General features: G+C 45.4%; 1 protein-coding gene across 2 annotated transcripts; it reads left to right on the top strand.

The window, feature by feature from the left end:
* NR1H2 (nuclear receptor subfamily 1 group H member 2) lies at positions 1–13,876 on the top strand. Of its 2 annotated transcripts, none has more exons than XM_060256099.1 (9): positions 1–132; positions 1,088–1,166; positions 1,275–1,421; positions 2,647–2,916; positions 3,022–3,266; positions 6,338–6,517; positions 7,873–7,972; positions 9,843–10,051; positions 13,266–13,876. In XM_060256099.1, the coding sequence occupies exons 2-9, from the start codon at positions 1,127–1,129 to the stop codon at positions 13,410–13,412; spliced, it is 1,338 nt and encodes a 445-aa protein (XP_060112082.1). In that variant the 5' UTR covers positions 1–132; positions 1,088–1,126; the 3' UTR covers positions 13,413–13,876. The 2 variants fall into 2 exon arrangements, with proteins under 2 accessions (XP_060112082.1, XP_060112081.1); XM_060256098.1 differs by having other exon boundaries at positions 1,272–1,421.
* The last annotated feature ends 6,128 nt before the right edge of the window (positions 13,877–20,004 follow it).

Here is a 20,004-nt window from a genome sequence, read left to right as displayed (position 1 = left end):
TTTGCAGCTCTTCCTTAGCCCACTGGTTCAACCACTTGCCTTTGCCCTGCTCCACATTCTTGACTGCGGCCCCATGAACCCTGTTATGTGGACATCATTCAGCTGAGTCTCTTCCCCACTGTGGGGGAAAAGGTGAGGTTTAAGAAAACGACTTGCCAGCACTTTCACTGCTTTCATTTAGCTCTCTTCCCCACTGTGGGGAGAAAGATGAGGTTTAAGAAAACGACCTCTTGCTAGCACTTTCACTCCACTATGCATTAGAAAGGAGAACCCTAGGATATGCAAGTGTTGATGGGAATGGAATGTGTGTATATGTGGAGCTGTGGAAGAAGGAATGTTGTGAGAGCTGAAACCAGAAGTCAGTCGGCTTTAGAAGAGATGAGAGAGATGAAAGAAGTTTGCTGGGTTATGTTGACCAGTCACTCTCTGTCAGCTTAACCTACTTCACAGGGTGGTTGTAAGGAGAAATGGAGGAGGGGAAAGTGTTGTATACTACCCTGAACTCTTAAGAGGAGAGATGGGATAATAGATAGTTAGATGAAGGAAAGGGGATGTGTGTGGATTTTCTAACTATACACAGAGAAGTCAAGAGACTCTGTGCCCTCTTCCATTTTGAAGGTCCTGTAAATAACTTTTAGACATTTCTGTGATTGGTTGGAGTTGGGGGGGGGGAGTCTTAAAGTAAAGGGTGAGCAGAGCTTCTTTAAAATAATTTCTGGAAGACCTCATGTTGGGATGCAGGGTGGGGGGCAACTGAGTTTTGCCCAGCATTTATGAAGTAGCTGAGAGAAAATCAATGAGACAGGAAGAGATCAGTCTAAATAAGACAGGCTGCTTAGTTGCCTCCTCAGGTAATAGAAAAGACTGAAGAAGTTGGAGATGTTCTTTCTGAATTGAGGAAGCGCTCCAGGAAGGATTGGGTTGCCCTTTCAATGCCTTGCGTTAGCACCTGCCCCCAGTTACAACTGTGTAAAATGGAGGTGCCTTTATCCCTTTACCTCAGGAGATGGGGGGAAAGGGAGAAACAGAACTCAGGGGACAGTGTGGCCTTAGCTGAACTCTTTTCCTTTTATCTGCCTGATTCTAGGGCTGCATTATGCAATGTGGCTGTGGTTGACACCCTGAGATGGCCAAAACAGGCACCAATGAACTTCGGTTACCGTTGGGTAAGTCACTGACTGCCAACTAACCCGCTGGCCAACTACTGAACAAGCTGAGCTTTTCAAATATCAAATATTTCCTCCCCCCCCCCCTTTCTTGTTTGTAAACAGAAGATGGGGAGCCCTCTCTGCAGGTCAAAGATGAGTGGACAGAGACCAGGCCGGAGGCTCTGAGTGCCGTGAAAATTGAGGCAGTTTGCACAGACGATGGAGAGAGTTCCACACACAGCGCGGGGGAAAGGGACTCGACTTTGGGTCCAGGTGACTGTGTGCAAGCGGAATCCTGGTTTCACAAACTATAGCTGTGGTTCATGTAAACTCCAGTTTTGTATTATGTCTCAACTGAGCCACAAAGAAGTAGCAGCTCTAGATCCCTTTTTCTCTGTCATTTATATTTCTGCGTGCATGGAGGTTTTTCAAGTGGGAACGCACACACGTGCAATGTCTGCCTGCAGTTTGTAAACCAGAAACTCTCCTGAAACTGTTTTTATCACAAGCTGAACCATTTATTTAGAAAGATGCTCATTTTTGCCTCCTGTAAGGAACAAACTAAACTGGGGATCTCGGCCTGGCTTTGATGTGTAAAGGCTGCCCTCAGGAGGGCTTGATTTAGATCAGGGCTCTGGGAGGGAGAGGTTAGCCTTTTCTCTTTGGTCACTTTTCTAGTTAAAAACCCTCCAAGATGCCATTAGTTTTGGTATAGATAAAAAACAATTTGGATGTTTGTCCCCTTGTTTTATTTTCCTCCTTGGACTTTAAGTTGCCTGTGAGAAGAAAAAATTCAGTCAGGGAAATCGTATGAGGAGGCAACTACCATAGCCCCAAATCATGGTATGCACTATAACGTGATAGGATGTCCATTTTCTGGTCCTGTTTTTTATTTTTAAATGCCTGGGTTCTGCTTCTGTCCATTAAAATTGGCTGAGGTGTGTGTGTTGCCACTGAAGAAACAGTGTAAATGTTCGAGGAACAAGGAACTGAACTTTGCTGTCCCAGGCTAACTCGGCCTGTTGGTGGGTGGAATTTCTATTTAAATTATTGTGGTAATAATTTTAATCCATGAATTTTGTATATTTACTTAATATGTATACATCCCTTTTTAAAAGAGCTCTTGTCCTTTCTTTTGGTCATCAGTAAACAGCTACCTTAATACCCAATACATACCACTATGACTGCTTTTTACATGCTTGTTTTACTGGACAGAGGGGGTGTGAGTATGAATCCAATGATGAATTCCCACCATCACTGATATAGCTCGAGGAGGGTAATCTTGAATGAGTTTGTTTTTCCCTCGTTCTTTCAACTTTAGTTCTCCTTTTGGAAAAAAAATGGGGCCTTTAAGGTTACAAGCCCTATTTTATGAGTGATTGAGAATTATTTGCAGGCGTTCTAATGTGCAGAAATTGAAACGGATGTTCAGGAAAAGGGAGTGGTCCTGCGGTTCTCTTAACTATTTCTCCAATTCTTTCCTTCCCAACTTCCCCAGCTGAGGAACCAGCCCGCAAGCGCAAGAAGGGCCCTGCCCCAAAGATGCTGGGGGACGAGGTGTGCAGCGTGTGCGGAGACAAGGCCTCGGGGTTCCACTACAACGTCCTCAGCTGTGAGGGCTGCAAGGGTTTCTTCCGGCGCAGCGTCATCAAGGGGGCACAGTACACCTGCAAGGGCAGCGGGCAGTGCCACATGGACATGTACATGCGCCGCAAGTGCCAGGAATGCCGCTTGAAAAAGTGTCGACAGGCAGGCATGCGGGAGGAATGTGAGTATGGGGGGATGGGGGGCAGAGGGGGGGGAGAGGGTGACAGAGATGGAGAGAGATGCAAAGTGGAAACCCAGGGACATGTTTGTACCGATTTCTCCTCAGGTGTGTTATCTGAAGAGCAGATCCGAAAAAAGAAGATCCGCAAACAGCAGGAGGGAGAAGGGGCATCGGGCGGGGAAGGGGGCGGAGGCGAGGTCCTTCGGGTGCCCCCTCTGCCCTGCGATCCTGTCCTGCTCCAGCCCGAGCCAGCTGCCCTCACCCCCCAGCAGGAAGGCATGATTCAACAGCTGGTGGCCGCGCAACAGCAATGCAACAAGAGGAGCTTCAGTGACCAGCCCAAAGTCACGGTAATCATAGGTGCTTTGGGGTCAAGATGATGTTCAGATACCCAGTTGATGCTCCTTCCTGTCTCTCAGAAATATGTTGGTATAGCTGTTTATCCACTATACATAATTTGGGGCTGGTCATGATCAGTGTTCCCTCTAAGCCAGGGGTGTTGATCTCACTTGTTATGAGAGCTGGATCTGACATAAATGAGACCTTGTTGGGCTGGGTCATGGATGTACCTATTTAAGATTAGGTGGCAGAGATATAAATTTGATAAGGAACACAGACAAACACAAATATATATATATATATTTTAAAAAACTTAAAAAATGTTTAAAACGTTAGCACTCACTGATCTTAAAGATGTTTTCTTTGTATTTTTCCCATGGGATTCAGGGAACTGGGCAAAGGACACTCTGGCTGTTTCCTTCTTTCCCCAGGGGTCTTGGGAAGGAGGAGAAGATTGGTTCAGTAGCTCTGCTATGCAACTGAGAGAGCCTAGCGAAGTAAACTATCCTTCTCCCCCTTCCTACTCAAGGGAGGAGCCTCAGCCAATGGTCTGTAGCTACTGTGCAACTGAGCAAGCCTTGCAAAACAAGCTGCTTGCAGACGGGAGCAAGATATAGGGAGAAGGGGGCAATATGCTCGGGGGCCTGGTAGGAGCCTTCCAGGGGCCTGATTCGGCCCCCGAATTGCATGTTTGACACCCCTGCTCTAAGCTGCAGAGTCTTGTGAGCAAAAATTTTACTTTGTGAGCTACTGGTATTAAAGTTGTGAGCTACTGCATAAATTATTGTGTTCTGGGGTCATCCTTCCTGAGCTAGGACATTTGGAGTACTGTGTGCAGTTCTGGTCGCCACACCTCAAAAAGGATATTACAGCATTGGAGAAAGTCCAGAAAAGGGCAACTAGAATGATTAAAGGGCTGGAACACTTTCCCTATGAAGAAAGGTTGAAACGCTTGGGACTCTTTAGCTTGGAGAAATGTCGACTGCGGGGTGACATGATAGAGGTTTACAAGATAATGCATGGTTTGGAGAAAGTAGAGAAAGAAGTACTTTTCTCCCTTTCTCACAATACAAGAACTCGTGGGCATTCGATGAAATTGCTGAGCAGACAGGTTAAAACGGATAAAAGGAAGTACTTCTTCACCCAAAGGGTGATTAACATGTGGAATTCACTGCCACAGGAGGTGGCAGCCACAAGCATAGCCAGCTTCAAGAGGGGTTTAGATAAAAATATGGAGCAGAGGTCCATCAGTGGCTATTAGCCACAGTGTGTGTATATATAAAAAATTTTTACCACTGTGTGACACAGAGTGTTGGACTGGATGGGTCATTGGCCTGATCTAACATGGCTTCTCTTATGTTCTTATGTGTGAGTAGGAAGCTAAAAATCTGTGAGCTTATCTCATGCCAACTCAGCTTAGAGGAAACACTGGTCATGATGGAAATCATCAGGCCCTACCACACTGTTGATTAGTCCTGCAGAGATACTAAAACCCACTTGTTCTCTGTGGTGCTTCCTATTTCCTGGCATGACTGCATTCCACCATTGACTGCCTGAGGCATGCTGGGAAGGGAGGTTGATTTGTATCCCACCAGTCAGTCCTTCATTGAGGGAGGGGGAAAGTGAAGAAGTCTTCCTTAGGAGACAAGGAATGGATAGATGCTTGGTGGGCTGTATCCCCTACTTTCCTTCATGCTCTCTCACTCTCATACTTTGTGCTTCCTCAGAGCTAACCTAGCAATTGAATCTGTAGCCACTGATCTTAAATCTCTCTCTTCTTATGGCTGGCCCTCTAACCAGGTTATCTGAGGTGGTTGCTTCAGGGACTGTTAACCTCAGGTTTGAAAACACCTTGAGCCACCCCCATCTCTCCTCACCCTCTCTGTAGACTTCCTTGATCACAGACAGGCAACCATTCCTTATCCTCCAGTCCCTTCACACATGCAAATAAACATGGAATGCCAAACCAGGAGTGTTTCCTCCTCACATAGACTGGTGTATTATGACTGCCACTGTCAAACTGCCTGTTGATCAGCCACAAGGAATTGTTTAAAAAGAAGGAAATAAGTGACACATGGCCCCCTTTTCAGATGAGATGGCATCTTTACCCTCTCAGGCCTTTCTTCATCTAAACTCAGCAAGAAGAGATGTTGAGAGGGCCTCTTGCAGGCTGGGAAGAATGCAGTTCAATGTGCTGGTGCTAAGAAAAATGGGGCTCTCTGTACAGCAATATGGGTTTTGTATGTCAGGAGTATGGAAAAGGGAGAGAGAGCCCCTGGACTTCTGTAAGAGACGAGAAGGGTCTTTTTGGGAGTGGGGTAGAGGTTAGATTCTTGGTCCCCTCGCTGCTTTTGCCCACAAGATACTTTACTGTATCAGAAGGAAAACGCAGTCTGTTTCTTGCAAATGGGAAATTCTAATTAGGGGGATGAGCAAGGAATTTGGAAAATGTCTTAAGTTCTTGTGGGTAAGATCACAGGCTCCCATCGTCTTCCAGATTAAAGGGATGACGTCAAGCAATCAAGATCTGGGAGCTGAACCAAAGCCTCTATAAAAGTAGAGTGGGCTGCAGTTAAATCTGATTTCCATCTAAACATGGCTAAAAATTTGAAAAGTCTCATCTGTATTGTGCTTCTGAGTTCATTTTCCCCTCTGTTTTTGGCACAAGGAACCTTTGACCAGTCAAAGAATTTCAATACACATTGCCCCAAATCCAGAAAGGTCTCCCTAGCCCACTCTGTGATGCTTTTTAGGAAAGTTAACTATTGTGGAAAAGTATCCTGAAAACAGTGACAGTTCTACTGGGTGTGTGTGTGGGGAACTACTATTTCTTTCACCTTGGCATTACATGCAATAACGTGTTTTGCTGATTTGGAAGAACAGGATGGCATACATTTTTCTAGCCAGACTTCCTTGGGCAGTAGAAATTGTTGGTAGAATTTGGATGGGCCGGTGAGGGGGGGCAGGGAGCTGAACTCAGGGTTTTGCTGGGCATCCTGTGTAGCTCAAGTACCTTCCTACTCACCTCATTCCTCACCTGTCTCTGTTGTTTCTCTTGCAATTCCGCTGCTTTGTCCCCCAGCCTTGGCCTATGGGCAGTGACCCCAACAGTCGGGAGGCACGCCAGCAACGCTTTGCCCACTTCACGGAGTTGGCCATCATCTCTGTGCAGGAGATTGTGGACTTTGCCAAGCAGGTGCCTGGCTTCCTGCAGCTCTCTCGGGAGGACCAGATCGCGCTGCTCAAGGCTTCTACCATTGAGGTAAATGAGCGTGGAGTGTTTCCCGTCAGGAGGTCCCAACTCTCTGTTTTAGGGGTTTCAGTGGCTAGAAGTGTTATTTCCAAACCTTGGACTGTCCATGCTGTTCCTGGGCATTCGGGCATACTCGGTAACATGGCTGGATCTTGTTGTTATCACTGACAAATGGGATCTTGTGTACCTGATAGAACTGGATGTTCTGCTTCCAGAAGTAGAAAGTGTTCAACATTAAGTAGGCAGTGGAGAATGCAGATGGAGAGTTATTGTATCTGTGGGTGAAGCACACGTAAAAGACCTTTGATTAAGGGGGTAAACCTGTGGGTTGTGCCACCCACAACTGCTGATGGGGGGCGGGGGGGAAAGGGATGCACCAGTAAAAAAACCAACCAAACAGAAAAGTACCATGTTTAGGGAGAAGGGTTTCTTGACGTTACTGTTTTTTATATGCAGGGTTGGATTGGTTTGTTATAGATGGTATGTGTTTCCAAACTTATCAAAGTTACAGTTTAAAATGGAGAAGAGTGTGCATTACATTTCAGATATACCGCAGTAATGCAGGGGTGTCAAACTCATTTGTTATGAAGGTTAGATCTGACATAAATGAGACCTTGTTGGGCTGGGCCATGTGTGTCATAAAATGTAATGCCAGGAAGTGGACACAAACACAAAGATATTTTTAAAAATTTAAAACAAGCTTAATTTAAATTTAAAATTGCGGTATTTTGTTTATTTAACAGTCTGATAACTGACATCTCTTGTTCTGAATTATTGCATCAAAAAATGGTGACAATGTCTGTGCTGTAGCAATCTTGAGTATGCTGTTCAGGTGCTGAACCTACTTTGGATTTGCCCGTGGACCTGATAGGACCCCTCTGGGGGGCCTGATCTGGCCCCTTGGACGCATGTTTGACACCCCGCAGTAAAGTATCAAATCTATTCATTTTTTAAAATGGAACAGAACTCAACCAGGTTGGCCCACTTAGAGTCTCAAGTGGTGTGGCTCAAATACAGGGGTGGATCCAGCTAGCTTTTTTACTCTGTCTCGCCCTGGGTCCATCCTTACTACAGCCCCTGTTCAACATGGCATTTATCCTTGCATGTGCCATGATCCCTAGCATAGTATTTTTGGCTGGTCAGGGAACCCTGCCTCTCTTTTTCAACAGCAGAAAAACTGGTTGGGTCCAACCCATGATTTGAACTAGGCCTTACTCTGAGTTACCCTGGGTACAGAACATAACATAGTGAATTCTGGAAAGGGAATACAGTGGGAACTTCTTTAGGGCAGTGATGTTGTCATCATTGCACACTGGCTGTAAACAAAGAACAGCAGATGACTTCACACCTGTTTGTCTTCACAGATCATGCTGTTGGAGACAGCCCGACGCTATAACCATGAGACCCAATGTATTACGTTTCTTAAAGATTTCACCTACAGCAAGGATGACTTTCACCGTGCAGGTGAGAGGGGTCAACGTACAACATACTGGGAGTGGGCTGGGAGTCTTTGGCAGAAAATTGGGGCTCTCCAAGTGGGAGCACATACAGCTGAGGCTGCGGGAACTGCACAGGCTGCCAATAGTATACCGGATTTGCTACAAGGTGCTGGTTATCACCTCTAAAGCCCTATATGGCTGAGGACCTGCTTACCTTAGGGACTGTCTCTCTCCACATGTTCCCCAGAGGGTACTTAGATCTGGGACACAACATCTATTAGTGATCCCCGGGCTGAGGGAGGCAAGATTAAAATCAACTCGAGAGAGAGCCTTCTCGATCGCTGCCCCCTTTTGGTGGAATCAGTTGCCAGAAGAAGTTAGGGCCTTGCGGGACCTCGCCCAGTTCCGCAAGGCTGGTAAAACGACACTCTTCCGGCAGGCCTTTAACCTGGAATGATTGATATAGGACTAGGGAAGGATACCTTATTTAATATTTATTTATTTATTTATTTTATATATATCCTGCCCTCCCTGCCAAAGCAGGCTCAGGGCGGCTTACAACATAAAATCCCAAGAACAATAGATTAATAGTATTAAAATACACATTCAATAATAAATAACAATAATTAAAACAGTTAAAACAGATTATTAAATTGGTGCTATTCTGATGGCGGCGGCCTTCTTCTGAATGCCATTTGAAATGTAATATTGTAATAGTGTCAACTGATATTAGCACCAATATGTTTTAACTGTTTTAATGGTTTTAATAATGTAATGTGAACTGTTTTTATGTGTTGTGAGCTGCCCTGAGCCTGCTCTGGCGGGGAGGGTGGGATATAAATCCAATAAACAGAAACAGAAAACCCTTCTCCTTGGGACAGCATGCCACTGGAAATTTATCAAGAATTGGAAATGAAGGAACCTCCCCCCCAACACCCCCCCCCCCAAAAAAAATTACTATTTGTTTCACAGTGCAATCGTAAACAGAATTACAGTCTTCTAAGCCATATAGTTTGGATCTTGCAGAATTTTCTGTTTGGACTTGCTCAGTTCTCTCTCTTTCTGTGGCTCCATTCCCTCTTGGCTTTAGTCCATGGTGTGTCCTATGACCCTTGGCACACAGCTGTTTCTAGCTTATTCATTCAGTCTTGCCTAAATCCCTTGTCCCGTGTGGCTTTTGTCCACACAGTTCCAGTAATCCCCAGCATAGTTTTTTTTTTGGTAGTCATTTTTCCAGAAGCAGAAAACCTGGTTGGATCCAACCCATTCAAGTGGCCAATAGTTGACCTTCTTTTGCAAGTGGAAAAGTGGTTAAGATCCAACCCATTGACTTCAGTGGGCTTAGAAGGGTGTAACCCTTGCAGACAGGATTCATGCCAGCGTTGCAACAATGGTCTCTTCATGCTTCTGGTGAAAGGACATGGGAAAGATCGCTGTGTTTCCAGATCTGCCAAGCTCCTGATTTTGTTTTAGCTGTCTGTTGGGGTGGCATACTTGCTTGGGTGGTACTATCATCCAGGGATTTGGCATCTAGCCAGTTCTGAGGTCAATGCCTTGTACTTCTGTATCTTTTGTGTGTCTTTTTCTTGCACATACAGTCTTGAGAGCAAAAAGGGTGTATTCTGTTTCAGACCTTCTGGCTCAGTTGAAACTTTGAACCTCCATGCTTTTGGTAGATCGTTACCATGGTGCTTCAGGGAGAGATTATTTTTCTTCAGGAAAAAGTGTATCACGATTACTTTATGACAGTTGCGTTTCCTGCCTTCGATTTCTGGCGGTAGTCCTTGCTTGTTTTTAGCAGGGACTTCCCTGGCGTTGGCCGCTTTCAGCCTGGCAAGCGAGACGTACCCTTTTTTCCGTTCTCACTTCCTGCTTTCAACTGCTCCTCCTGCAAGGTCTGCAAGTGGAGTTCATCAACCCCATCTTCGAATTCTCCCGGGCCATGCGGCAGCTGCAGCTGGACGACGCCGAGTACGCCCTCCTCATCGCCATCAACATCTTCTCCGCTGACCGGCCCAATGTGCAGGACCACGGCCTGGTGGAGGCGCTACAGCAGCCCTACGTCGAGGCCCTCAGTTCCTACATCCGCCTCAACCGGCCGCAGGTGTCTGGGCTGGGCGCTGGGGGGAGGGAGTGTGGTGGAGAAAATGTGATGGGGAAACTGGGATCATGAGAAAAGGAATGAGGGGCAAAATGGCTCGTGTTTCAGAACTCAAGGCTGAGCTCTGATAACCTGGCAGAATTTGCTGTTGTGACAACATATTGGTCTTTAGCAGATCTTGCTCCAGAACCTCCCAGTTGATAGAATAAGAACCCAAAGCCATGGGATGTGCCTTCAGTCTTCAGCGATTTGGCAGGGAAAGGGAAAAACTGCCTCCTTCCTGCAGATTGAGCAACCCATCTCCTCTCTTTTGGCTGTGGATAAGGGCAAATTAAGCTTCATCCCAGCGGCTCATCCATAGGGACTGGAAGGTGGAAAGGCCCTGAATATGAAGCCAGAATACTGACATTGGGAAATCCTTGGAATGATTATATGCTCTTAAAAAGTGGCTTGCCTGGGTGGTACATGGTGCTTCAGGGAGAGATTATTTTTCTTCAGGAAAAAGTGTATCACGATTACTTTATGACGGTCACGTTTCCTGCCTTCGACACGGGGAGAAGCAAATCTGCTGGAGTACAGGGTTTCTCTCCAAGCCCTTGGGCACCAGGAGATTTGAAACCTAATTCTAATACTTCACATTTATACAGCATGTTATAGTTTTCATTATCGCAGTAATTTTTACAACAATCCTGTAATGTAGGCCAGTGTTATCTCTTGATATACAGTGTGAAGGCTGATAAGAAGAGCCCTGTTGGATCAGACCAGTGGCCTTTTTTAGGCAAGCATCTCCTTTCCTATGGCCCTGGAAGGCCATCAAACAGCATCATGGCCAAGGTTAAGTTGCCTCTTACCACTAAAATCCAGAGGTTTAGGGCCTCTAGATGTGGACTTGCCATGGGTATTAGTTGCAGATGGATTGATCTTCCAAGAATCTAATCCCCTTTTAAAGCCATCTGTGCTTGCGGCTCTTGTAATATCCTCTGGTAACGAATTCTGCAATTTAATTCCTTGTTGAGTCAAGTATTGCCTTTTGTCCATCTTGAATCTAATTTGAATCTAGGAGTCAGTTTGGTGTAATGGTTAAGCGTGCGGATTCTTATCTGGGAGAACCCAGTTTGATTCCCCACTCCTCCACTTGCAACTGCTGGAATGGTCTTAGGTCAGCCATAGCTTTCGTAGGAGTCCTTGAAAGGGCAGCTGCTGTAAGAGCTCTCTCAGCCCCACCAACCTCACAGGGTGTCTGTTGTGTGTGTGAGGAGGGGGGGGTAAAGGAGGTGGTGACTGCTCTGAGATTCAGAGTACAGGGCAGGATATAAATCCAGTTTCTTCTTCTTCTAATGCCTATCATCATTGAGTGCTACCAAGTTCTAGTATTATGGGAAAGGGAGAAAAAGCTCTCTGGTAGTCATTTTATTATGGATGTGAGAACTGAAATATCCTTTCCATTTCTGAGAACTGCATATTATGGTTAGTGTCTGATTAGAATTGAGGAAACCCTAGTTTGAAATCTCCACTTGCTCATGCGACTCACTGGGTCTCCATCATCTGAGAGAATGCAACGAGACTAACATCTAACTAAGAGCAGGGATTCTTTTGTAGCAGGAACTCCTTTGCATATTAGGCCACACGTCCCTGATGTAGGCAGTCCTCCAAGAGCTTACAGTAGTAGGCCCTGTAAGAACAGCCCTGCAAGCTCTTGGAGGATTGGCTACATCAGTAGGGTGGGGTGTGGCCTAATATGCAAAGGAATTCCTGCTACATAAAAAGCCCTGGTTAGGAGGATAAGAGGGCAGAGTGAACTGTGTCTGCCACCCTGAGTTCCTTCGCAGGAAGGCTGGGATGAAAGTGTCCTAGAGAGATCAAGTCACATCACTCGCATTGCTGTTCTGTGGCACTAGCGCTCTGTCTCTCTCTTACCTACAGCCCAGGCCCCAGAGTGCGCCTCTGGCTGTTAATTCCAGTCACGTCTGTCTTGCAAGGTGGGTAGGATCTGTGCCTGAAGCAGACGGTGTTCCATGCGCTACAGAAAATAAATCATGCCGAATTCCTTGACATGATGTCATCAGTTGCATCACAGACTAAGTTTCCTCCCTGGAGCGAGCACAGCTGTGCCAACAGATGTATTTGCACCCTTTCTTCACAGAATTACTTGCCCCGGCGTGGTGGGATCCTGTACTGCTCCCACAGCCAAGTTGCCTCTTGCAACATCCCCAGTCTACCTGCACCTCATTGTGTGTATGTGTGGTGCATAGATGAAAGTGTCGCAAGGCTCCCTCTAACTCACGTTTGTTTAAAAATGCTGGAGGGACAATTCAATGGCAGATTCTTTCTCCCCTCCTCTTTTTGAGTTGAATTTTTTGCAAGCCTAGACAGCTTCAAGAGGGGATTGGATAAACATATGGAGCAGAGGTCCATCAATGACTATTAGCCATAGGGTATAGGTGGAACTCTCTGTCTGGGGCCGTGATGCTCTGTATTCTTGGTGCTTGGGGGGGCACAGTGGGAAGGTTTCTAGTGTCCTGGCCCCATTGGTGAACCTCCTGATGGCACCTGGGTTTTTTTGGCCACTGTGTGACACAGAGTGTTGGACTGAATGGGCCATTGGCCTGATCCAACATGGCTTTTCTTATGTTCTTAAGACTTTGAGCCCTTTTAGAACACAGATGAGTACCCCATGCCCAGGGCAGCTACACTGAAACCTAGATCATGCCTAGTGAAATGCTCTTAGGGACTACTAACCAGTTGCAAGTTTTAAAGTTTAGTATCTCCTGGCATAGAGGGGATCTAAAATGAAGAAGAAAATGTTCTAAATTGGAGCACTAAGAACATAAATCAATGTTAGACTAACAGAATGTTAAGACTAATTTATTCAAGGTGGGGACACAGTGGGAGGGCTTCTAGTGTCCTGGCCTCACTGATGGACCTCCTGATGGCGCCTGTATTTTTGGCCACTGTGTGACACTGAGGGTTGGACTGGATGGGCCATTGGCCTGATCCAACATGGCTTCTCTTATGTTCTTATGTTTTTTCTTACACTTGGAACAGGTTGGATCTCATGGACCTGTTGTGCTAACAGAACAGCAGAAAAGATCCAACCTGTTTACTGTTTACATCAGCAGCGTAAAGCAGATGTGGATGTCATACAGTGAAGCGTATTGAAGGTTGGGGACTTTTAACCTGGGTACCATTGACTAAATTTTCCGCCACTGCCCTATAGGACCACCTGATGTTCCCACGCATGCTGATGAAGCTGGTGAGCTTGCGGACCCTGAGCAGCGTACACTCTGAGCAGGTCTTCGCTTTGCGTCTTCAAGACAAGAAACTTCCACCGCTTCTCTCCGAGATCTGGGATGTTCACGAGTAGATTTCTTGGGGAGGGGTAAGGGGAGGCTGCAGCCCCAGGAAACATTGCACCCTACAAAGGATTCTCTGAACCTCGACATAAACTGATAAGCAAAGGACTGCGGTCTGGACAGAGGAACTACAGCAAGAGGCTACTAAGCACTTTCCCCCCCATCTACTTTTTCCCGTCAAGCACTCGCCTCCTCCTGATTTTTTGTTCTTTTTGTTTTTTTTAGAGGGGGAGGAAAGATGCGAGTCACTTGTGCTTTGTGGGGAGTAGAGGGGGAAGATGCAAAGGGACTTTGCCGCAAAGACTGATCTCCTGATACGTGAGGAAGGAACACCCCATCCCATTTGGCTTTCTCGTCTAACAACGCCCACACACACCCGACTAGGGAAGGGGTATCGCTTGGGAGGGAGGGGGTTGTCGTATGCCTGGTGTGGGGCAGGCGCCCGGAACAAATAAACTCAGTCCCGATGAACCAAGTGTTTTTGCCTGAGCTTGTGATACATGTGAATGAAAAGAATCCAGGGATATTACATAATGCCTTTGTGGGATGAGGGCTATGGCTCAGTGATAAGAGTGTCTGCTTGGCATGCAGAAGGTCCCAGGTTCAACCCCCAGCATCTCCAGCAAGAAGCATCAGGTAGCAGGTGATGTGAAAGACCTCAGCCTGAGACCCTGGAGGCCACTGCTGGTTTGAGTAGACAGTACTTGCACTGATGGATTGATGGTCTGATTCAGTATAATGGCAGCTTCAGGGGTACATAAGATGGAAATAGTAGCCAGGGCCTTTATTTAGGTGTTTTGTATTCTGTTTTTCTCTTCAATGGGAGTTTATAGTAATATAATTTAAATGAATAACAGAAATAAATGCATCCTTGGTTGGTCCTGAATAGGCTTCCCAGTTCCCACCGGGGGTGGGGGTTCCCCCAATTTTGGGCCTCCAACCCGCAGCCCCATAAGATGCCATTGGGGGGGAGCCCTGACCCCAAAGAGCTCTGGTGCAACATGATGTGCCTGGTGTGATGACGTCACTTGGGAGTAATATTAAAGCTCTGGGCACATTGTGCGTGTGACGCTCTAGCAATCAGGTAAAGGAACTCTATGGTGCCATAGAGTTTTTACCTGATTGCTAGCGTGCTGTGCATGTGACGTGCCCAGCATGATAACTTCTGGATGATGTCATCGTGCCAGGCGCACTTGAAAACAATCCCCCACCTGGAACCAGGTAAGACTTGGCAACCTTAGTCCTGAATCCATGGGCCAGCTTGCTTAAGGCCACAGGCTAACCACCAAGGACTCAGAGCCCTTTGATTCTTTCCCTTTGGTTCAGGCTACTGGCCATAGCCAAGCTTTTATACTTGCAAGCAGATGTTCCCAACGTTATCCTCCTCACTAGGCTTTGATTGGTAGTGTTGATTGAATTTTTAATGGGCTGAGGAGAATTGGGAGCCAGTGTGCCTGGGTACCTCAGAGAGGTAGGCCCTTAACATTGTTCGGGAGCTGTCACAGATCTGGCTGGGATAAGTCAAGTTTGTGGGAGTGTCTAACCTCCAAAGTATGCTGGAAGGAGGCAATAAGAGGTGGCAGAAGGGGAAATTGGATTCAGGACTGCAGGATCAGAGTGCTGGAATGGCCTCTTAGACAGAACCTCTAGGTCCAGGAATTGTCTTAATATTCTGCAGATATGACTGCCCTCCCCGCAACAACTCCTGCAGTTCCTGGCTTGGAACTCCCCAGTTAAGAATTGCTGGGAAAACCCAGCTTTGGAAAAATGGGGAATTCCTCCTTTACAGATCCTATCATAGTGGCCACAAGGGGGCATCCAAACTCCACACATTCCCTAAGTTTTCTCGTTATGGTTTTTGCAGTCATAAATTGGTTGGTTTTCCCCTCTAGCTCATTAATTAGATCTAAGGATAGTTTATTGGCATAATAAGGTAATGCAATATATATTTGTTGCCAAAGATAATGATTTTTTTTTAAATACCCCATAAATTCCCCCCAGGGAGTGTCAGTCTGTACTGGAAAGTATCAAATTTCCAAGCTGAAAATAATTCATGCATATACTCATCACTTTGCATAAAGTTGTCTGGTTAGAATATTTAATTCGGGACCGGTTGGGAGGTCCTTGGGTGTTTTTATAGAAACTAAAATTGTTTCCAGAGGGTACCTGGGCGTGGCATTGGAGGGAGTAGAACAGGAGTTCATTAAGTCATAAAAAAAACCCAGACAGGTAGCTATGTTGCTCATGGATACGGTTGCAAACAGGCCCAAAGAAAAATGTCCTCTCCTCGTAGCAAAGGCTTAATGTGTGGAAACAGGCAGCTGCAGCTCTTCATGGCATGGAGATAAATAATGTCCCAGTAATTCTCTATTAAAAGCACTGGGCATTTTCCCAAGCCTGTTGGCAACGCCAAACGTGACAGTTTTGTTTTGTGAAGACTAGAACCCTGTGCAATTATTGAAGCAGAATTTAAAGTATTCAATAATAACTATGTAGCCTAGAAACTTTCCCCCCTAAACAAACTGGAGCTGAAACTTAGAAATTCAGTTGTAATTGCAGAGGCCATATTCTATATAGACTATGGGGAAAACAGCCTGCTCATGACACAGGGGTGGCACATGATCTTTCTCCCAATTCTTTAATGCCACAAAAGCTGGCATGGCTTAGGGGTTAGAATCAGGGAGACCCGGGCTCAAACCCCTAGCCTGCCGTGGGCCAGTCCCTCTTTTTTCAGCTTAACCTGCCTCAAAGGGCTGTGAGGATAAAATGGAGGGTGTGAGAATCTTCTAAGCCGCTTCAGGATCCTCCAATGGGGAGAAAAGTAGGGTATAACTATCTTAATTTAGGAGTTAATCACATTCTTCTCTCAATTTTTTTTCTTTCAGTCCTATCAGATATGATACACCTTTTCAGTACAGCTTGGTATTGTTAAATATAGATGAAACTGAAGAGTGTGAGCCTTAACTTAATGCAAACAGGAAGTGTTCATGAAACTCATCCTTGCTGTTGCCTAAGGAGCAAGTAGGACTGTGAAGAGAATGTTCTTTGAAAGTGCGATAACATGAGGAGAAGTAGAGTTCTGTCCACAGGGTCATCATTGAAAACGGTGCCTGTATTCCCATCGGATGGTTGACGATACCTATTTGGACAGCACCATTTGGCTGATGGGGTGCTTAGCAGTGCATGCTCAGTCCCATTCCCGGATACATTTATTCCAGGAACAAGGCTGTGACCGTTTTGATACAGAACTGCCAAACTGACTATCAAGGGGTTTTGTTGTTATGATCAAGCATTCATTGGAACACTCCAGTAAAAGTCCAGCCAGGCTGTGGCTAATTGCAATCTCGAAGGCATGGCTGTCATTCACAGGATACAACACCCTGCCAAAGTCAAATGTGATAATGATCTTTGCACTTAACGAAAGCTTGGGAAAGCCTTAAAATATTGCAGATGGCAAGGAATAGATCCTTTTTATAGATGGCCAAGTGGCTTTTAACAGAATCGAGTGGGGCAGTTTCCATCACCCTAGTCATCCATTTGGAATGAATTTCCTGAAGTTCCAAGAAACAGAAGGCTAGAGTATAGACTAGTCAGTGCTACATGGAGAAGGGGAGATCTGTGGCTCAATTGGAGAGCACCTGTTGTGCATGCAGAAATTCTCAGGTTCCATCTCCAGTTAAAAGGATCAGGCACTAGGTGATGAGAAAGACCTCTGATTGGCCTTGGAGAACTGATCCTGGGCAGAGCAGACAACACTGACCTTGATACAGCAATGTTCGGACTCTGTATATGACAGCTTCATATGTTCATATAGATAACTGATTACTGTTCCTTAGGCATATTGCTACTTTAGAACTCCACGTGGTCAGTTAGAGGTAATACAAAGTGGTCCTCTGAAAGCTTGGAAACCTCTTTGTTTCTGATTGTGATGCTCATTAGTGCACACATGAACAAAATCTTTTGGTTCCACTCTCTTATGGTTTCTCTACCAGTATTTAAGAAAGCACTTTATCTACCTCTTCTGCTCCTCACTTTAGAATGTTTTTTCTCCTCAGTTAAATATTATTTTGCCTGAAAATTGTATGAATACACATTTTTATTTTGCTATTCAATATGACTTCTCATAGACGAATGGTTTGACTTGGTATCAGTTATACAGAACACAGAAAAATGCACTCCTCATACAATTCAATATCTTATATCACAGTGAGATTTATATGTTATATGCAACAATAAATATAAAGCTATATGCAATTGCTCTATATATCTCCAGTAGTACGAAATATTCAAATCCTATATCTCCAACAGAAGCAAACTACTGGTAGGTTTCTCAACCCACATCTCATTAAATAAGTCCACTCTATAAAACAAAATTCCTTCAAACAAAGTGTTCAAAGAATTATTTAACAACTCTGAAGTACTTTGCTACTGTTGGAGACATAGGATTTGAATATTTTGCACTACTAGAGATATATAGATAGAGTAATTGCATAAAGCTTTATATTTACTTTTGTGTATAAATCTCACTGTGACATAAGATATTGAATTGCATGAGGAGTGCATTTTCCTGTGTTCTATATAGCTGTGTACTGTTTTAACATAGGAGCCCATTTTTGCTATTGTTTGACTTGGTATCAGGCACCTTCATGTGTGAATGAATGAATGAATACAGACATGTATGTGAGGCTTTTGGTGGAAGGGGTGATAGAAAACACCAAATGCTAGCCTCTTAAATGAGTGGCTATTTCCTAGCTTTTCCCGTGGTGCAGAGTATTAAAACTGCAGTACTGCAGCCCTAAGCTCTGCTCACGACCTGAGTTCAATCCCCAGTGGAAGCTGGGTTTTCAGGTAGCTGGCTCGAGGTTGACTCAGCCTCCCATCCTTCCGAGGTCGGAAAAATGAGTACCCAGCTTGCTGGGGGAAAGGTGTAGATGACTGGGGAAGGCAATGGCAAACCACCCCATAAATAAGTCTGCTGTGAAAACATTGTGAAAGCAATGTCACCCCAAAGTCAGAAACGACTGGTGCTTGCACAGGGGACATTTCCTTTTTCCATTCCCTAGCTTGTCATATTGCTGTAATTTTGTGGGTTTTGTATTGCCCTGAGAATCAAAACCCATTAAGTAAATAAGTACATAACAGAATCGATGATAAATTACTGTCTGGAGCATTTTGTAGGAGGCAAAATCCATTGAGTCTGTTTTGAGGAGTTGTGCCAGACAAGATCCATTTGATGGAGAGTTTTGTGAATGTCCTTCCTTTACTCTTCAGGGTTTGGAGAAGATGGCATCCCTCCCGCTAAGGAAAAAAGGACAGATGTGCAGGTAAGAGAGAAACAACAGTAATCAGTTTGCAGAACGGGTGAACTGAGGGGATCTTTCTGAAGTTCGCTGGAGGGGATCCTAAAGTTGTTCTTTAAGGAAGAACTGTGTATTTGTGCCTTATACCAAGTCAAGCAAGAGAACTGTGCCTTGTAACAAGTCAAACAACAAAATCACACTCATGGACAGCAGTCTCTAACATTATATGCAAACTCTGGAACTTCTTGCCATTGCAATCAAGGACAGTGAGGAACACGTAACAATACTTCTAGATGGGACGGTATGAAACCAGGAACTGACCCAATGTGAAGAAAAGGGTTACTGGAAGGGATGCGGTCACAGGGAGGGGATGAGAGAATGACAGGTCTACAGAGAGAGCAACCCTCCCACAGTACATGGGAGGAAAAAGGAAAGCTCTGCTTCCTGTGAAGCTTGATTTTCATACACAGCAGAACAAGGAGGAGGTACAAAGGACTGCATCACTTCCTTGGGTTGCCAAGCTCTGAGTTGGGAGATATTCAGGCTGGAGCCTGGAGAGGACATGGTTTAGAGAGGGAAGGGACCTCAGCAGGCTATAAAACCATAGAGTCCACCCTCCAGAACAGCCATTTTCTCCAAGGGAACTGATCCTGGTCATCTGGAGATGAATTATAGCAGGAGTTCTCCAGGTACCACCTGGTGGCCTGATTCTACTTCAGACGACAGAAGCTGCTACTGTTTTCTGTTTCCTTGTTTAAAAACAACAACAACCCACCAGGTAGAAAACTAGCTAGGAATACCAACCTCCAGGTGGACCTGGGGATCCCCTGGAATTACAGCTCATCTCCAGACTACATAAATTTATTCCACTAGAGAAAATTGATGTTTTTGAGGGTGGACTCTGTGGCATTGTACCTCACTGAGGTCCCTGTCCTCCTCAGGCTCCACCCCCAAGTCTCCAGGAGTTTCTCACCTGGATCTGGCAACCCTGCCCCCCATCCCCCACCAATAACCAGGGTGGAATGTTGCAGCCCTAAAACTAGTACTCTCTCTCTGTTCTCTTTTAGTTCTTGCAAAGATTTTTTTTAAACAAGGAACCTTCAAAAATGGCCCCTATTTGCCCGTAGTGAGAGTCTGTATTGGCACAGTCAGTCCACCCTATTGCCTCAGAATTTCTACCATTTTGTTCACTGGCACAGGTAGGCCAGGCCTCATAGAGGAGAGAATGGGTTTCTGTCTGATCAAGAAAAGGGGGCATGAGCCTGCCAAAGCCAATGAGGGAATGAATGCCTTTATAGCTGTT

This window comes from Heteronotia binoei, chromosome 15, assembly GCF_032191835.1.
Source record: "Heteronotia binoei isolate CCM8104 ecotype False Entrance Well chromosome 15, APGP_CSIRO_Hbin_v1, whole genome shotgun sequence".
Taxonomy (NCBI): domain Eukaryota; kingdom Metazoa; phylum Chordata; class Lepidosauria; order Squamata; family Gekkonidae; genus Heteronotia; species Heteronotia binoei.
This window is presented reverse-complemented; position numbering and strand designations above follow the sequence as displayed.

Bases quoted from the DNA above. Each gene is read 5' to 3' on its own strand.
- NR1H2 (XM_060256098.1), top strand. From the start codon at position 1,127: ATGGCCAAAACAGGCACCAATGAACTTCGGTTACCGTTGG. The intron at 3,267-6,337 runs GTAATCATAGGT...TTTGTCCCCCAG, and splicing joins GTGACCAGCCCAAAGTCACG to CCTTGGCCTATGGGCAGTGA. The intron at 10,052-13,265 runs GTGTCTGGGCTG...ACTGCCCTATAG, and splicing joins TCCGCCTCAACCGGCCGCAG to GACCACCTGATGTTCCCACG.